This window comes from Salvelinus fontinalis, chromosome 26 (assembly GCF_029448725.1).
Source record: "Salvelinus fontinalis isolate EN_2023a chromosome 26, ASM2944872v1, whole genome shotgun sequence".
In the NCBI taxonomy this organism is placed as follows: Eukaryota; Metazoa; Chordata; class Actinopteri; order Salmoniformes; family Salmonidae; genus Salvelinus; species Salvelinus fontinalis.
Genome location: NC_074690.1, coordinates 22,877,110 through 22,896,267, shown reverse-complemented (window position 1 = coordinate 22,896,267; position 19,158 = coordinate 22,877,110). Strand labels below are relative to the sequence as shown.

The 19,158-nt window shown below is 46.8% G+C and overlaps 1 protein-coding gene across 2 annotated transcripts in view; it reads left to right on the top strand.

Moving 5' to 3' along the window:
- Positions 1–13,360, top strand: part of LOC129823949 (chromodomain-helicase-DNA-binding protein 7-like) — a 129,133-nt gene extending 115,773 nt beyond the window's left edge. The window contains exons 28-38 of one of the 2 annotated variants that reach the window (XM_055883089.1): positions 1,397–1,742; positions 2,015–2,223; positions 3,087–4,247; positions 4,639–4,799; positions 6,724–6,957; positions 7,237–7,404; positions 7,722–7,952; positions 9,060–9,269; positions 9,560–9,703; positions 10,230–10,334; positions 10,530–13,360. In XM_055883089.1, the coding sequence (XP_055739064.1) occupies positions 1,397–1,742; positions 2,015–2,223; positions 3,087–4,247; positions 4,639–4,799; positions 6,724–6,957; positions 7,237–7,404; positions 7,722–7,952; positions 9,060–9,269; positions 9,560–9,703; positions 10,230–10,334; positions 10,530–11,495 (3,935 nt within the window). In that variant the 3' untranslated portion in view covers positions 11,496–13,360. The other variant, XM_055883090.1, reaches the window with a different exon arrangement.
- The last annotated feature ends 5,798 nt before the right edge of the window (positions 13,361–19,158 follow it).

Below are 19,158 nucleotides of genomic sequence, written 5' to 3'. Positions count from 1 at the left end.
GATGGAAGGAGGTTTTCACTCAAAATCCCACGATACATGGCCCCATTCATTCTTTCCTTTACACGGATCAGTCATCCTGGTCCCTTTGCAGAAAAACAGCCCCAAAGCATGATGTTTCCACCCCCATGCTTCACAGTAGGTATGGTGTTCTTTGGATGCAACTCAGCATTCTTTGTCCTCCAAACACGACGAGTTGGGTTTTTACCAAAAAGTTCTATTTTGGTTTCGTCTGACCATATGACATTCTCCCAATCTTCTTCTGGATCATCCAAATGCTCTCTAGCAAACTTCAGACGGGCCTGGACATGTACTGGCTTAAGCAGGGGGACACGTCTGGCACTGCAGGATTTGAGTCCCTGGCGGCGTAGTGTGTTACTGATGGTAGGCTTTGTTACTTTGGTCCCAGCTCTCTGCAGGTGGGACCAAAGGTTGACTGCTATGATGACTGCTATGGTGTGTGGTCATCGACACCCCATCCCAAATTGGCTGCTGTGCCATTTCTTCCCCTTGCATTACTTGATATTACCACACTAGGTCCCCCCGTGTGGTTCTGGGAATTTTGCTCACCGTTCTTGTGATCATTTTGACCCCACGAGGTGAGATCTTGCGTGGAGCCCCAGATCGAGGGAGATTATCAGTGGTCTTGTATGTCTTCCATTTCCTAATAATTGCTCCCACAGTTGATTTCTTCAAACCAAGCTGCTTACCTATTGCAGATTCAGTCTTCCCAGCCTGGTGCAGGTCTACAATTTTGTTTCTGGTGTCCTTTGACAGCTCTTTGGTCTTGGCCATAGTGGAGTTTGGAGTGTGACTGTTTGAGGTTGTGGACAGGTGTCTTTTCTACTGATAACAAGTTCAAACAGGTGCCATTAATACAGGTAATGAGTGGAGGACAGAGGAGCCTCTTAAAGAAGTTACAGGTCTGTGAGAGCCAGAAATCTTGCTTGTTTGTAGGTGACCAAATACTTATTTTCCACCATAATTTGCAAATAAATTCATAAAAAATCCTACAATGTGATTTTCTGGATTTTTTTTCTTCTCATTTTGTGTGTCATAGTTGAAGTGTACCTATGATGAAAATTCCAGGCCTCTCATCTTTTTAAGTGGGAGAACTTGCACAATTGGTGGCTGACTAAATACTTTTTTGCCCCACTGTATATTACAAAACACCATTTGGGATAAGTGGAATAAAAAGGTTGAAAATAACATTTGCTAGCAATCTGATACATATCAGAGGACCATTTACCATTCATCAGTCCATCATTTTAAGTAATTTAAACATTTCTATTTTGTATCAAACAACCAATGTGCGCATCCAAAGAAACCAAAGTTGCTCTTCAGAATCATCTCAACGGTATGCAGACTCATTTAGTAGTCCTAATATTCCTCCTCCCAGCTAAACCAGGTGAGAATGTAGCAGGCAGCAGAGGGGCGGGTCGTCTGTACTGGCCGGCGGCCTCGGCCCTCACCGCTAGACTCCGCCGCCTCATCACGGCCTACCAGCGCACGCACAAGAGGGAGCAGCTCCGCCAGGAAGCCATGGCCCGGCCCGACGGACGCCGCCGCCGCCAGCCCCGAGAACATCTCTTCTCCATGGTCACAGATGGAGGGGCCTACGTGCAGGAGGACGGAGCATTCATGGCAGAGGGAAATCCTTATATGGCCACGGGCGCCGCTTTTATGCCTGAGACGACGGGGCTCCTGGCGGAAGGAGGGGCCGCCTTCAAAGAGAGGCGTCAGAGGTATAGATCTCTGATGACTGATGCTGTACAAGATAAACAATTTGAACAGTTTATGATGACTTGTGTATAATAAACAGTAGAATTTGTTAGCCTGCTGTATAGAAGGCATTAGAACTACAAGAAGCTCTCGAATATCAACTGTTCCTGTTTGATCGTTTGAGAAGCCCTACTTCTAACTGTACTACAGTACCCACAATGCTCCAGTCTCCTTATCAATACACTACGCATGCATTGGTTGTTGGATTAACGCTTCCCTTGTCTTGTTCCCTGAGGTGGACCAGGCGTGAGGAATCAGACTTCTACCGGGTTGTGTCCACGTTTGGTGTGATCTATGACACGGACCGCCAGCGCTTTGACTGGACCCAGTTCAGGGCCTTCGCCCGGCTGGACAAGAAGAGTGACGAGAGCCTGGAGAAATACTACTTCTCCTTCGTGGCCATGTGCAAGCGGGTGTGTCGCATGCAGGTCAAGGCCAACACAGGTAATTATCTAGTTCTGTTGTCTCCGACCACAACAACCTTCACTCATAGTTAAATTTGCTTGCGCTAAAGCAAAGGACCTTTCCCTGAAAAGACAGATAACTCTTCCTTTCTCCCCATCTCTCTCTCTCTCTATCCCTCCCTCCCACCCTCCTTCCTCCCTCCCACCCTCCTCCCTTCCTCCCTCCCACCATCTTACTCCTTACATACCCCACCCTCCTTCCTCCCTCCCTCCCACCCTCCTCCCTCCCTCCCACCCTCTTCCACCCTCCCTTCCACCCTCCTCCCTCCCACCCACCCTTTTACTCCTTACCTACCCCACCCTCCCCCCTCCCACCCTCTTACTCCTTACCTACCCCACCATCCCCCCTCCCACCCTCTTACTCCTTACCTACCCCACCCTCTTACTCCTTACCTACCCCACCCTCCTCCCTCCCTCCCTCCCACCCTTTTACTCCTTACCTACCCCACCCTCCTCCCTCCCTCCCACCCACCCTCTTACTCCTTACCTACCCCACCCTCCTCCCTCCCACCCTCTTACTCCTTACCTACCCCACCCTCCTCCCTCTTACTCCTTACCTACCCCACCCTCCTTCCTCCCTCCCACCCTCTTACTCCTTACCTACCCCACCCTCCTCCCTCCCACCCTCTTACTCCTTACCTACCCCACCCTCCACCCTCTTACTCCTTACCTACCCCACCCTCCTTCCTCCCTCCCACCCTCTTACTCCTTACCTACCCCACCCTCCACCCTCTTACTCCTTACCTACCCCACCCTCTTACTCTTTACCTTCCCCACCCTCCTCCCACCCTCTTACTCCTTACCTACCCCCACCCTCCTCCCTCCCTCTTTTCTGTCTGGCAGAGCTCCCAGACCCTACCCTGATCATCGACCCCATCACGGAGGAGCGCGCCTCACGCACCCTCTACCGCATTGAGCTGCTGCGTCGCATTCGCGAGCAGGTGCTGCCCAACCCCCTGCTAGGTGAGCGCCTGCGCCTCTGCCAGCCTAGCTCTGACCTGCCGGAGTGGTGGGACTGCGGCCGGCACGACTACGACCTCCTCCTGGGCGCCTCCAAGCACGGCGTGAGTCGCACTGACTACCACATCCTCAACGACCCTGCGTTGGGCTTCCTGGAGGCCCACAGGAAGTTCACCAAGGGGGGATTGGCTGGGGTGCCTCAGCCGCCCCGCGATGGAGTTCTCTCTACTGCTTCTTCCTCTTCCACTGAGCAGGCCACAGCTACTGCTGGTGCTGAGAAATCCTTACCTGTCCAAGAGGACGAAGAAGGGAAGGAGATGAAAGAGGAAGGTAACGACATTCCATGTACTAAACCTGAGAAACCAGACGAAGGCAAGGAAGAAGAGATGGAGGCGAAGAAGGAAGAGAAGGCCGGGTCTCCCAAGAAGGCGAAGGAGGAAGAGAAGGCCGGGTCTCCCAAGAAGGTGAAGGAGGAAGAGAAGGCCGGGTCTCCCAAGAAGGTGAAGGAGGAAGAGAAGGCCGGGTCTCCCAAGAAGGTGAAGGAGGAAGAGAAGGCCGGGTCTCCCAAGAAGGCAAAGGAGGAAGAGAAGGCCGGGTCTCCCAAGAAGGCGAAGAAGGAAGAGAAGGCCGGGTCTCCCAAGAAGGCGAAGGAGGAAGAGAAGGCCGGGTCTCCCAAGAAGGCGAAGGAGGAAGAGAAGGCCGGGTCTCCCAAGAAGGTGAAGGAGGAAGAGAAGGGAGAGGAGGATGACAAAGAGGAGGAAATGGAGGTCAACGGCGACGCTGACGGAGATACTTCCAAGGAGGCCAAACCCGAGAAGGGGTACAAAGCTACCACTGAGGAGACCAAGGACCAGGACAAAAAGCTGGACTTCCAGGAGAAACCAGAGTCTCCTAAAGCATCAGAAGAGCAGGGAACCAAGAAACAAGAGAGAGATGAGAAAGAAGGAAGCCCTGCCAAGTCTCCTAAACCAGTGGCTGAGAAAGGGCCCGATGAGGAGAAGATGGAGGAAGACGACAAGTCTGAGAAGTCCTCTCAAGCTGAAGGTAGGTCCTACTCCTAACTCCATTGCTTAAAGTATTTTCACAAGGAAAAATCCCATTTTAGGGCAATTGGTGTTTGAATTCATTTTAAACCATCAACAGTGAGTCTGTAATAGACAAACAGTTGGGTCTACTGCTTTATGTTGAAGCCAGACACAACAGTTAGTGGCAGTATGTAGTTGGTCTGCTTTAGATGGCATTTAGAAAGGACTACATGGCTGTGTGTTTGTATAATTAAGCTGCTTAGGCTTGCATTGAGGACACACTGTATGGTTCTTGTAGTATTCTATTGTGTCTAGTATTAAGGAAGTACTATATATGAAGCCATTTGTAGATTCTCAAATGTAGATTCTCCTGTGGCTTGTATTGACAAAGCACTATTGTTGTTTTTCAGCGGGCGCCACCTCAGAGCAGAAGAACTTTGACGAGGAGAGCAACGCCTCACTGAGCACCACGGCCAGAGACGAGACCCGCGACGGGTTCTGCCCCGAGGACGGAGAGCCCTCTGCCATCCCGGCCCTCCAGGAGAGAATCACCTCATCCTTCTGGCCCAAGGTTGGTAGTAAACGATATACATTCAGTCAGATATACATTCTCATATGTATTAATGTAGTGGTGAATTATATGAATACACAAATGAAAACACACGTTATGTTGACCAGTGACTCCCAAAAATATATACAAATATATTTTTTTAAACATATGTATTCAAATATATAAAAACACACATTGTTGGAACTGTCAGTGGACGTTAGGCGCACACTTTATACATTGAGTGTACAAAACATTAAGAACACCTGCTCATTCCGTGACAGACTGACCAGGTGAATCCAGGTGAAAGCTATGATCCCTTATTTATGTCACTTGTTAAATCCACCAATCAGTGTAGATGAAGGGGAGGAGACAGGTTAAAGAAGCATTTTTAAGCCTTGAGACAACTGAGACATGGATTGTGTGTGTGACATTGAGGGTGAATAATCAAAATACAAATTGTGCGCAACTCAATTTTAGGAAGGTGTTCCTAATGTTTGGTGTACATAAAGTACTCCTTGGACAGTGTGTTAACGGGATACTTCAATATTTTGACGACTGAAGCCCGTTATCTACTTCCCCGGAGTCAGATTAACTTGTGGGTACTATTTTTATGTCTGTCTGCAGTTTGAAGGAAGTTGCTAACTAGCATTAGTGTAACTGCTAGCATGCCATGCAATCTCCACAGACAAACATTGGCAGTAGAATGGCCTTACTGGAGAGCACAGTGACTTTCAACATGGCACCATCATAGGATGCCACCACCTCAAATGTCTGCCCTGCTAGAGCTGCCCCGGTCAACTGTAAGTGCTTTTATTGTGAAGTGGAAACCTCTAGGAGCCACAACTGCTCAGCTGCGAAGTGGTAGGCCACACAAGTTCACAGAATGGAACCTCCGAGTGCTGAAGCAATTAGCACGTAAAAATCATCTGTCCTCGGTTGCAACACTCACTACTGCGTTTCAAGCTGCCTCTGGAAGCAAGGTAAGCACTTTAACTGTTTGTTGGAGCTTCATGAAAGGGTTTCCATGGGCGAGCAGCCGCACACAAGCCTAAGGTAACCATGCGCAATGTCAAGCGTCAGTTGGAGTGGTGTAAATCTCACCTCCATTGGACTCTGGAGTGATGAATAATATGTCGCCATCTGGCGGTCCGAACAAATCTGGGTTTGGCGGATACCAGGAAAACGCTACCTGCCCCAATGCATAGTGCCAACTAAAGTTTGGTGGAGGAGAAATAAAGGTCTGGGGCTGTTTTTCATGGTTCGGGCCCCTTAGTTCCAGTGAATGGAAATCTTAATGCCACAACATACAATGACATTCTAGACGATTCCAACTTTATGGTAGGTTTTTTCTTGTTTCAGCATGACAGTGCCACCGTGCACAAAGCGAGGTCCATACGGAAATGGTTTGTCGTTCGGTGTGGAAGAACTCTACTGGCCTGCACAGAGCCCTGACCTCAACCCCATCAAACACCTAAGGGATGAAATGGAATGCCGACTGCGAGCCAGGCCTAATCGACCAACATCAGTACCTGACCTCACTAATATTCTTGTGGCTGAATGGATGCAAGTCCCCTCAGCAATGTTCCAACATCTAGTGGAAAGCCTTCCTAGAAGAGTGGCTGTTATAGCAGCAAAGGGGAGACCAACTCCATATTAATATCCATGATTTTGTAATGCGATTTTTGACAAGCAAGTGTCCACATACTTTTGTCAAACTGCACACACAGACATAAAAATGGAAGCCATGAGTTCGCTTTAAGTTCTGTATTGATACAACACAAATCAGTTTGTAAAGAATTTTTGGAAAACAAGCAAAGCCCTGTTCAAGTCAGACATCACTCCATCATGAAAGTGCTAGTCCAGTGCTCTAGTGGTATTCTATAAAAGGTTCCAACCCCTGCTCTAGAATTAACCCATTCCTCTTTGCTCTGTCCCGACCTTCCAGGACCGCATCATGATCAATCGCATGGACAACATCTGCGATGCGGTCATCAAGGGCAAGTGGCCCGCCAACCGACGCCAGTTCTTCGACTTCCCGGGCCTGTTGCCTGGATACCCCGGCCCCATGACGTCTGAAAGCCCCATGACGAGGCAGAGCCTGGCCGAACTGTCGATGGCAGCGGCCGCTCAGACCAGCTTCAGTGGCAGCGAGGACCTCACCCTCTCGCCCCAGGCTAATGTAAGTCGCTAGCTAGGCCTGAAACCGCTAACCGAAGACTCTATCCCTACCCTCCCAAAGTAGGTTTAGTTTGTTCTAACTGCACAATTTATCGAGATATTAGTCCTTCACAATAAATTGATTGAAGTTAATGTATTGATGCAGTCTGTAAATAGATATTCCCTTATTAATCATAAAAACACTTATTCCTTACATCATTGCAATTTACTTTCATTGATTTTAATTGTTGTGATCACATCTTAATCATCCCTCTCTTCCTCCTTCCCTTCCTCCGTACAGGAGGATGCTCTGAGCATATCATTGCCGAAGCAGCGTCGTCGCAGGCGGAGGAAGGTGGAGATAGAGGCAGAGCGTGCGGCCAAGCGCAGGAACCTGATGGATATGGTGGCCCAGCTCAGAGAGTCTCACGCTGCAGAGTCCCAGAGCCAGGCCATGGATCTTACCAAGGCACGGTCTTTAGAATTAGGAATTAATACTAAATTCAGAAATGAGAATTATGCTTCACTTTTTACAACTGCATTGTATCATTTTTTAATTATAGTTTTGGGTCAGGTTCCTGATTTTCAATATTTTTAATCTCAATGGGATCATGTGTATGAGTAAAATGGATCCCATTAAAATAAAATGTATTTATCATAACAACTATTTATATAAATTAATCAAATATGTAAAGCACTATGGACTGTATTATATTAAAGTTTCCATTTTTGTTACGGGTATTGTATTTTAGTCTATTCGTTTACTTACTGGTTTATCTTTTCCAGGGTATTCTGCACCAGCACCACAAGTCTTCAGCGCCCTCCCCGGCGAGCTACTCCAGCAGCATGGTGTCACCTGCTGCCCTCAAGGCACAGATGGAGCTTCTGCAGCCGGCCACACCCTCCAGACACAGGGCCAACTGCTCATTGGCCGAGGCTGACCTGCCCACCAGGAGGAGGCGGGGCCGCAGGAAAAATGTGGAGGGGCTGGAGCTGCTGTTCATGAGAGGAGCCACGGTACAGGACTCATTACTAGAGAAATACATGTTACGTCAATAATTATAAATAAAATACACAGATGGATATAGTTTTGAACATTTTTGTAAAATACCCTGAACATTGTACATATTGGATCTTTTTGGGAAAAGGCATGCTTTCTCAATTAGACTACAATTAAACTACATTCAAATCAATTTGATAGGAATGAAAACATCAAATTACACTGAAGGAAAATGCAACTGTAAAGTGTTGGTTCCATGTTTCACGAGCTGAAATAAAAGATCCCATAAATATTCCATAATCACAAAAAGCTTATTTCTCTCAAATTTGGTGCACAAATTTGTTTACTTCCCTGTTAATGAGCATTTAATCTTTGCCAAGATAATCCATGCACCTGACATGTGTGGCATATAAAGAAGCTGATTAAACAGCATGATCATTACACAAGTAAATCTTGTGCTGGGGACAATTAAAGGCCACTCTAAAATATGCAGTTTTGTCACACAATACAATAGATGTCCAAAATGTTGAGGGAGCATGCAATTGGCATGCTGACTGCAGGAATGTCCACCAGAGTTGTTGCCAGAAAATGTAATGTTCATTTCTCAACCATAAGCCACCTCCAACGTAGATTTAGAATTTGGCAATACATCCAACCGGCCTCACAACCGCAGACCATGTGTATGGCGTCGTGTGGGCGAGCGGTTTGCTGATGTCAAAGTTGTAAACAGAGTGCCTCATGGTGGAGGTGAGGTTATGGGATGGGCAGAAATACCATGACGAGACCCTGAGGTCCATTGTGAGGCCAATTGTTTTTAAGGTATCTGTGACCAACAGATGCATATCTGTATTCCCAGTCCATAGATCAGGGTCTAATGAATGTATTTCAACTGACTGATTTCCTTATGAGCTATGTAAAATCTCTGAAATAGCTGATGTTGCGTTTATTCTTTCTCAGTATATATCTGATTAAAAATAATAATCAATAAATCACACACACATACTCTATAATTTAATTTTACATGGTAATGAACAGATCATGATTTAATTTTACATGGTAATGAACAGATTATGATTTAATTTGACATGGTAATGAACAGAGTTTCTCCTGCCTTCCCGCAACAGGAGGATTCAGAGAGGACCAAAGCTTCAGTGGAGGGGTTGCAGATGCCCCCACGTTCCCACCGCCACAACATTCCCAGCACCTCCGCCTGTGTCCCCTCTGTCAGCGCTATGGAGGACAGGGAGGCTGGTACCCCCTCTAACAAAGACCTGAGTGACTGGCTCAGACAGCACCCCACATACACCATGGACATGCCTACTGCGTACACACCAGTATGTACTAGACTTTTTTTGTATAAAATATTTTTTTATCAGATTTCCTTATCCAGTGGAACAATCCATTCATGTGGAATATGACTTACCCTTTACCTTCAACCCCCTGTTCCCTTTCCTAAATCAATCTTACCACAACCCTTTCAGTGATTCAACTATGGTTACAAAATATAACATTTAGCTATTCCATTTTGTAACGGTTGTAGTATACTATAAAGTATTAAATCTCAGATGTCTGGTCCTGTCATAGTTCCTAAACCCTGTCCCTTCTCCCGTCTGCCTCACTGTAGAAGAGTGAGGAGACGCTCCTCTCCTCCCAGTTCCCCAAACCCAAGCAAAAGAGACACCGCTGCCGGAACCCCAACAAGATCGACATCAACACGCTCACCGGAGAAGAGAAGGTTCCCGTGATCAACCGGAGAAACGGAAGAAAGGTATGGGCTCATTTCGGTACAGAAAGGGTTGGGCTCATTTCGGTACAGAAAGGGTTGGGCTCATTTTGGTACAGAAAGGGTTGGGCTCATTTTGGTACAGAAAGGGTTGGGCTCATTTTGGTACAGAAAGGGTTGGGCTCATTTTGGTACAGAAAGGGTTGGGCTCATTTTGGTACAGAAAGGGTTGGGCTCATTTTGGTACAGAAAGAGTTGGGCTCATTTCGGTACAGAAAGGGTTGGGCTCATTTCGGTACAGAAAGGGTTGGGCTCATTTCGGTACAGAAAGGGTTGGGCTCATTTCGGTACAGAAAGGGTTGGGCTCATTTCGGTACAGAAAGGGTTGGGCTCATTTCGGTACAGAAAGGGTTGGGCTCATTTCGGTACAGAAAGGGTTGGGCTCATTTTGGTACAAATCAAATTTCACAAATGTATTGGTCGCAACAGTTTCAAAGACCTAATTTGTCTTTTCATAGCAGAACTGAAGGTATTGGTAGCTTATGAACCATTTGTTCCATTTCTTTCCCAGATGGGTGGTGCCATGGCCCCTCCCATGAAGGATCTTCCCAGATGGCTCCTGGAGAACTCAGATTTTGCCGTCGCTCCAGACTGGACTGACATTGTCAAGCAATCGGTGGGTCATTTGTCGTTCTCCTGTTTAGCCATCAAATGATTCCAATCAGCACTTGTTTTATATTTTGACTTTATCTGTTGGAATTTCAACAAGCAGTTTGAACTCTGAGCAGAAATTGATGCCTAATCGCTAAATTGTCATTGACTGCCATGAGTGTAATGTCAAACTAACTGTGGTCTCCTCTCCCTTCCTTAGGGCTTCCTCCCTGAGGCCATGTTCGACCGTCTCCTGACTGGGCCCTTGGTGCGTGAGGAGGGTGTCCGTCGTCGGGGAAGACGTCCCAAATCGGAGATCACCAAGGCAGCAGCGGCCCAGGCTGCATCCTCTGGGGGCCTTAACCCCCTGCTGATAAACGGCCTGTTTGGAGGCATGGACCTCACCAGCTTGCAGGGCCTACAGAGCCTCCAGAGTCTGCAGCTGCAGCTCATGGGCTTCCCCGGCATGGGGGGGGCTGACGCTAAACACGCCTCGGCCATGCTGCCTCTCATGCTGCCTGGCATGGCTGGTATGGGCGGTCTGCCCAACATGTTTGGCCTGGGAGGCCTGTTCGCAAGCAACCTGGCTGCAGCCACGCCTGCTGCAGCTTCCAACGGCACCAACGACGAGGGCGATTCGGACGAGACATCGAAGAGAGACGCCAGGGAGGGTGGACAAGAGCAGGATGAGGAGAAGGACGACACTGGGGAGGAGGCAGAGTCGAGCAAGGCTAATGGGGAGGCCGCGGCTCTGAATGTGGCTGCTGCCGCTATGGCCGCCTCCGGCATGTCAGCTCCCTCACTGGCCTTCAATCCCTTCCTGCTCTCCACCATGGCCCCGGGGCTCTTTTCCCCCTACATGTTCCTGTCCCCTGGCCTGGGAGCTCTCACCCTGCCTGGCTTCCCCCCCACTGCCCTGGCCGACCTGCAGAGTGCCATGGCTGGAGCCATGGGGGTTGCCTCTGGAGCTCAGGGCCAGGAGAAGGAGCCCGGCCAGGTTGCCGCTACCGCAGACCTAGAGACTGCTGATGACAGTGACTCAGCTGAGAGCCTGGAGAAGACTGCAGAGTCGTCTGCGCTAGAAGATGAGGCCTCAGCATTAGCAGAGGAAGCCGACTCACCGGAAGACCTGGAGGCCGAGGAGGAAGGAGAGGAAGCCCTTAAGGAGGAAGAGAAGAGTGACTGAATCTAACTGGCCTTTGACCCCCCCCCCCCCCACACACACACACACACACACACCAACTTGATATCCAAACATATGAATTAGTTTTTTCTTTTTTGTTTTCATTGTTTTTGTTTCTTTGACAGGTAAACATTTTAATCAGGGAGAGCATATGTAGCTAAAAGGCTCTTAATGTGTTGTTAATGGCATAGTCAGGGAAAAAGCTAACTGAAGTAGAGTTTTGCGGATGTTTTAAGGGTGTTATTTTTGGTCTTTGTTCACTGAACGGTGCATTCTAGATGAAATGGGAAATTTCCTCAAATATTATTATAGGAATTAATCGTTCCAATAGTGCTATGCTGCTTTTCTGTTTCATTTATTATTTAATTTTTTGGTGGATATTGTGACAGTAAGTAGCATCTCGTAACTCTCCAGTGGCGTACAATTTAACGGCATTAAGCGTCTGTCTATATGCTGCTGATGAAAAGGATCATGGGTAATTTAGATTTTGCTGTTGTACTGTTCTGCTTTTAAGAGCAGGATGAAGTTCTCACAAATCAGATGGCCTAAAAATCTGACTGTTCCCAGTCTCTCACTGACGATCACACACACACCCACACACACCCGACTATCTATTCCTGTAGTCTTACACTCTAACAATCCAACTTGACTGTTCCCAGTCTCTCACTGACGATCACACACACACACGTCTACACCCACACACACCCGACTATCTATTCCTGTAGTCTTACACTCTAACAATCCAAACTGACTGTTCCCAGTCTCTCACTGACGATCACACACACACACGTCTACACCCACACACACCCGACTATCTATTCCTGTAGTCTTACACTCTAACAATCCAACCTGACTGTTCCCAGTCTCTCACTGACGATCACACACACACACGTCTACACCCACACACACCCGACTATCTATTCCTGTAGTCTTACACTCTAACAATCCAACCTGACTGTTCCCAGTCTCTCACAGACGATCACACACACACGTCTACACCCACACACACCCGACTATCTATTCCTGTAGTCTTACACTCTAACAATCCAACCTGACTGTTCCCCCGTTTCAATCGGACGGTCCTACCGTCACCCTCCAACCGTTCCTCTCCCATTACCCTTCTCAGTAGCAGTTTTCTGTCTACTATTAACACCCATATTGTCTGACTCTTCCAAGTCACACTGGTTATAGAAACAGTTTTCCAGTTTCACAGCGACCGATGGCCCTGGGTCTCCTGCCTGTTTTTAGTCTGACACTGACAAAGCCGAGCAGAGGAGAGACCTCTCTCCAACAACGCGGAGGGAGACAGCAATAACCGAAGGCAGCTTTTTGAATGTTTCAAACATCGCTCTCCCATTTAAACACAACTACAACCACAAGTGTTGGTGAAAAAGAGAAATGAAATCGCATACAAATGATGACATTAAAAAGTTCTGCAATCTATTCGTCTCACTCTATTCCTGATGATGCACTGGTGTAAGAGTAAAATAATCAGGTACCTTTTATCTTTGAATGGACTTTTTGTTTCTTTTAGCCACCAAGCTGAACAGCATTACCTCAATTCTAACTAGCCTTGAAGTTTACAGACATGCGTTGTAAATGGGTTTTTTGTGTCTGTTATTTTTTTGGAACATCGTATGATGAACTGTTGTTATGACGCTTTTAATAAAAGTGAATCATGATTTTCGCCTAGGAAACCAAACCCAGAGTGCTTGTTGTGACTGTTTTGGAATTAGATGTTAAATGTAGATGTCTATTTTGAGTGTTAAATGACGTTGGTTGATTCATGGTGGTGATATTGTCAGAAAGCAGCAGAAAATGACGTAAATATCCCAGAATCTGAAAATAAAGGGTTAAGTGCAGATGGACCACTTTTCGCCAAATGTGTTCATTGCTTCTGTCTATTACAAATATCCACTAACAATTCAATGAAATCAACTACATTCACTTAAGAATCACGTCAGACATATTTAATTTCATAGCAAAATAATTGTCTGCACATGTAATTTTGCAAAACACTAGAACAGCCACACTATCCATGTACCCTAAGAAAGAAGGGGACACTTACCGAGAGAGTGGCTGATGGCCAGCTCTCCTCACCTGATCAGAAAGTCTTTATAGCTGAAAGCAATCTCATACAACCCTAATTAGTCCTTATCTTTATAGTCATGAGAAGGAGCCAATATGGATGTAGTAAGGCCATTTGAGAATTTCACCACAGTCATTGAGTCCTAAAGGTCATGAACTTGGGTTCTTACTGGGATGTTCTAACATATGCCTCATGATATGGTCTTTCAACAGATGCTTCCAAAGCAATGTACAGTGCATTCGGAAAGTATTCAGACCCCTTGACTTTTTCCACATTGTGTTACGTTACACCCTCATTAAAAAAATTTAAAAAATGATGTATTCCCTCAATCTACACAATGCCCCATAATAACAGCAAAACGAAATATAACATTTTCAAGTATTCAGACCATTTACTCAGTACTTTGTTGAAGCAACTTTTGCAGCGATTACAGCCTCAAGTCTTCTTCTTCTTGGTTATGACGTTACAAGCTTGACACACCTGTATTTCTCCCATTCTCTGCAGATCCTCTCAAACTCTATCAGGTTTGATTGGGAGTGTCGCTGCACAGCTGTTTTCAGGTCTCAAGAGATGTTCGATCGGGTTCAAGTCCGGGCTCTGGCTAGGCCTTGTGCTTAGGGTTGTTGTCCTGTTGGAAGGTGAACCTTCGCCCCAGTTTGAGATCCTGAGCGCTCTGGAGCAGGTTTTCATCAAGGATCTCTCTGTACTTTGCTCCGTTCATCTTTCCCTCTCCTGACTAGTCTCCCAGTCCCTGCCGCTGAAAACATCTCCACAGCATGAAGTTGCCACCACAATGCTTCACCAGGATGGTGCCAGGGTTCCTCCAGATGTGACACTTGGCAATCAGGCCAAAGAGTTCAATTTTGGTTTCATCAGACCAGAGAATCTTGTTTTTCATGGTCAGAGTCCTTTAGGTGCCTTTTGGCAAACTCCAAGTGGGCTGTCATGTGCCTTTTACTGAGGAGTGGCTTCTGTCTGGCCACTACCATAAAGGCCTGATTGGTGGAGTGCTGCAGAGATGGTTGTCCTTCTGGAAGGTTCTCCCATCTCCACAGTGGAACTCTGGAGTTCTGTCAGTGACCATCGGGTTCTTGGTCACCTCCCTGACCAAGGCCCTTCTCCCCCGATTGCTCAGTTTGGCCGAGCGCCCAGCTCTCGGAAGTCTTGGTGGTTTCAAACTTCTTCCATTTAAGAAGGATGGAGGCCACTGTGCTCTTGGGGACCTTCAATGCTGCAGAAGTGTTTTAGTATTCTTCCCTAGATCTGTGCCTCGACAAAATCCTGTCTCGGAGCTCTACGGACAATTCCTTCAACCTCATGGCTTGGTTTTTCCACTGACATTCACTGTCAACTGTGGGACCTTATATAGACAGGTGTGTGTGCCTTTCCAAATCATGTCCAATCAATTCAATTTACCACAGGTGGACTCCCAAGTTTTAGGAACATCTCAAGGATGATCAATGGAAACCGGATGCACCTGAGCTAAATTGAGTATCATAGCAAAGGGTCTGAATACTTCTGTAAATAAGGTATTTCTGTTTTATTTTTAATACATTTGCAAACATGTCTAAAAAACAGTTTTTGCTTTGTCATTATGGGGTATTGTGTGTAGATTGAGGAAAATCATTTATTCATACAATTTTACAACAATTTTGCTAGGACTGTCTGGGAGTGGTCTGAGTGGGGAGGGGTAAACTCAGTGTTAGTTTGATCAGCTGTTGTACAATATGATAAACACAGGAATAACAATTTTGACTGCACTGCGCCTTTGAACATATTTGGCCCATGCAGGAATCTAAGATTTGTGCTCCAAACACCATGCTCCAAGCAACTGGGCCATTGGAGGCCCCATATGCTGGCTGGTGGCTGTCGGTCTGGTAACTCAGGCAGTTGTCATAAATGCCAGCTCTCCCAATGGACCTACTGATATGACACACACTGATAGGAGGGGCAGACGAGGCAGCCCGTGTGGTGGGGAGTTGGGGACCCTGTGTGTGTTTACTCTAGTGGATGGAGAGGGGACTGGTTTTCCTCTGACAAATGTCTCTCATAATTATGAAGTGGGTCGTGAAATACATAGTTCTCCTGTGCTTTCCCAGCATTCATTGTGTCTGGGAAGCTTTCCGTGTTAGACAGGGACACTTGAAAAGGAAAAATAAACACATTTTAAAATAATAAATCTAATCAAATTGTATTTGTCACATGCTTCGAAGCCAACAAGTGTGCACTAACAGTGATATGCTTACTTAAGGGTACTTTTCCAACAATGCAGAATTATAGATGAAAAAAAGGAAATAGCGACACGAATAAATACACAGTGAATAATAAATAACGAGTAAAAATAACATGCCTATGTACCAGAGGTGTGGACTAGAGTCACAAATATGATGACTTGCAACTCGACTTTGACTTTAACACCAATGACTCGTGACTTAACTTGGACTGACTTGATCAATCAATCAATCAATCAAATGTATTTATAAAGCCCTTCTTACATCAGCTGATGTCACAAAGTGCTGTACAGAAAACCAGCCTAAAACCCCAAACAGTAACCAATGCAGGTGTAGAAGCACGATGGCTAGGAAAAACTCCCTAGAAAGGCCAGAACCTAGGAAGAAACCTAGAGAGGAACCAGGCTATGAGGGGTTGCCAGTCCTCTTCTGGCTGTGCCGGGTGGAGATGTTCATAGATGACCAGCAGGGTCAAATAATAATAATCACAGTGGTTGTCGAGGGAGCAACAGATCAGCACCTCAGGAGTAAATGTCAGTTGGCTTTTCATAGCCAATGATACCCCAAGCCCAAATATAAAAGATTATGCTATTAAAAAAAGTGTTCAGCACATCAACTCTTCATTTAATGGATTACAGTTTGGATCGGACAGCAGCCAATCAAATTGTGCGAGCTGAGAAATGTTGCGCATGGGAGTGCAGAGGAACGTCGGCAGGTGAATTCAGATGGAGCCCTTGGAAAGATGATAGCCAAAATTATTATTTTCATATATAAAGACTACACTGTATCAACAAAAAACGGATTGCAACTTGCAAAACATGCAGGAAGAAAATGACAACTTTCAACTTTGTTCGACATTTGAAGCTGCACAAAGAACGGTAAATCGTGGCTAATATAGCCAACAGCTATATAATTTATAACTTTGCTAGTGTAGGCTAACGTAATGTTAAATCCTCCCGGGTGGCGCAGTGGTAGTCCTCGCGGGTGGCGCAGTGGTCTAGGGCACTGCATCGCAGTGCTAGCTGCGCCACCAGAGTCTCTGGGTCCACACTATCCACACTGAGCTAAAGGGTAGAGCTGCTGCTTCCAAGGAGCGGGACTCTAACCCGGACGCTTATAAGAAATCCCGCAATGCCCTCTGACGAACCATCAAACAGGTAAAGCGTCAATACAGGACTAAGATTGAATCGTACTACACCGGCTCCGACACTCGTTGGATGTGGCAGGGCTTACAAACTATTACAGACTACAAATGGAAGCACAGCCATGAGCTCCCCAGTGACACGAGCCTACCAGACGAGCTAAATTACTTCTATACTCGCTTCGAGGCAAGCAACACTGAAACATGCATGAGAGCTTCAGCTGTTCCGGACGACTGTGTGATCACGCTCTCCGTAGCCGATGTAAGACCTTTAAGCAGGTCAACATTCACAAGGCCACTGGGGCAGACGGGTTACCAGGACGTGAACTCCGAGCATGCGCTGACCAACTGGCAAGTGTCTTCACTGACATTTTCAACCTGTCCCGGCCTGAGTCTGTAATACAAACATGTTTCAAGCAGACCCCCATAGTCCCTGTGCCCAAGAACACTAAGGTAACCTGCCTAAATGACTACCGATCCGTAACACTCACATCTGTAGCCATGAAGTGCTTTGAAAGGCTGGTCATGGCTCACATCAACACCCTTATCCCAGAAACCCTAGAGCCACTCCAATTTGCATACCGCCCCAACAGATCCACAGATGATGCAATCTCTTTTGCACTCCACACTGCCCTTTCCATCCTGGACAAAAGGAATTTCTCTGTGAGAATGCTATTCATTGACTACAGTTCAGCATTCAACACCACAGTACCCTCAAAGCTCATCACTAAGCTAAGGATCCTGGGACTAAATACCTCCCTCTGCAACTGGATCCTGGACTTCCAGACGGGCCGCCCCCAGGTGGCAAGGGGAGGTAACAACACATCCGCCACGCTGATCCTCAACATGGGGGCCCCTCGGGGGTGCGTGCTCAGTCTCCTCCTGTACTCCCTGTTCACTCATGAATGCATGGCCAGGCACGACTCCAACACCATTAAGTTTGCCGATGACATAACAGTGGTAGACCTGATCACCAACAACGATGAGACAGCCTGTAGAGAGGAGGTCAGAGACCTGGCAGTGTGGTGCTAGCATAACAACCTTTCCCTCAACGTGATCAAGACAAAGGAGATGATTGTGGGCTACAGGAAAAGGAGGACCGAGCACGACCCCATTCTCATTGACAGGGCTGTAGTGGAGCAGGTTGAGAGCTTCAACTTCCTTGGTGTCCACATCACCAACAAACTATCATGGTCCAAACACACAAAGACAGTCGTGAAGAGGGCACGACAAACCTATTAAAATCAAATCAAATTTTATTTGTCACATACACATGGTTAGCAGATGTTAATGCGAATGTAGCGAAATGCTTGTGCTTCTAGTTCCGACCATGCAGTAATATCTAACAAGTAAGTAATCTAACCTAACAATTTCACAACAACTACCTTATACACACAAGTGTAAAGGAATGAATAAGAATATGTACATACAAATATATGAATGAGCGATGGCCGAACGGCATAGGCAAGATGCAGTAGATGGTATAGAGTACAGTATATACATATGTGATGAGTAATGTAGGGTATGTAAACATTATATAAAGTGGCATTGTTTAAAGTGGTTAGTGATACATTTATTACATACATTTGTCATTATTGAAGTGGCTAGAGATGAGTCAGTATGTTGGCAGCAGCTACTCAATGTTAGTGATGGCTGTTTAACAGTCTGATGGCCTTGAGATAGAAGCCGTTTTTCAGTCTCTCGGTCCCCACTTGATGCACCTGTACTGACCTCGCCTTCTGCATGATAGCGGGGTGAACAGGCAGTGGCTCGGGTGGTTGTTGTCCTTGATGATCTTTTTGGCCTTCCTGTGACATCGGGTGGTGTAGGTGTCCTGGAGGGCAGGTAGTTTGCCCCCGGTGATGCGTTGTGCAGACCTCACTACCCTCTGGAGAGCCTTACGGTTGTGGGCGGAGCAGTTGCCGTACCAGGCGGTGATGCATCCCGACAGGATGCTCTCGATTGTGCATCTGTAAAAGTTTGTGAGTGTTTTTGGTGACAAGCCAAATTTCTTCAGCCTCCTGAGGTTGAAGAGGCGCTGCTGCGCCTTCTTCACAACGCTGTCTGTGTGTGTGGACCATTTCAGTTTGTCCCTGATGTGTACGCAGAGGAACTTAATACTTTCCACCTTCTCCACTGCTGTCCCTTCGATGTGGATAGGGGGCTGCTCCCTCTGCTGTTTCCTGAAGTCCACGATCATCTCCT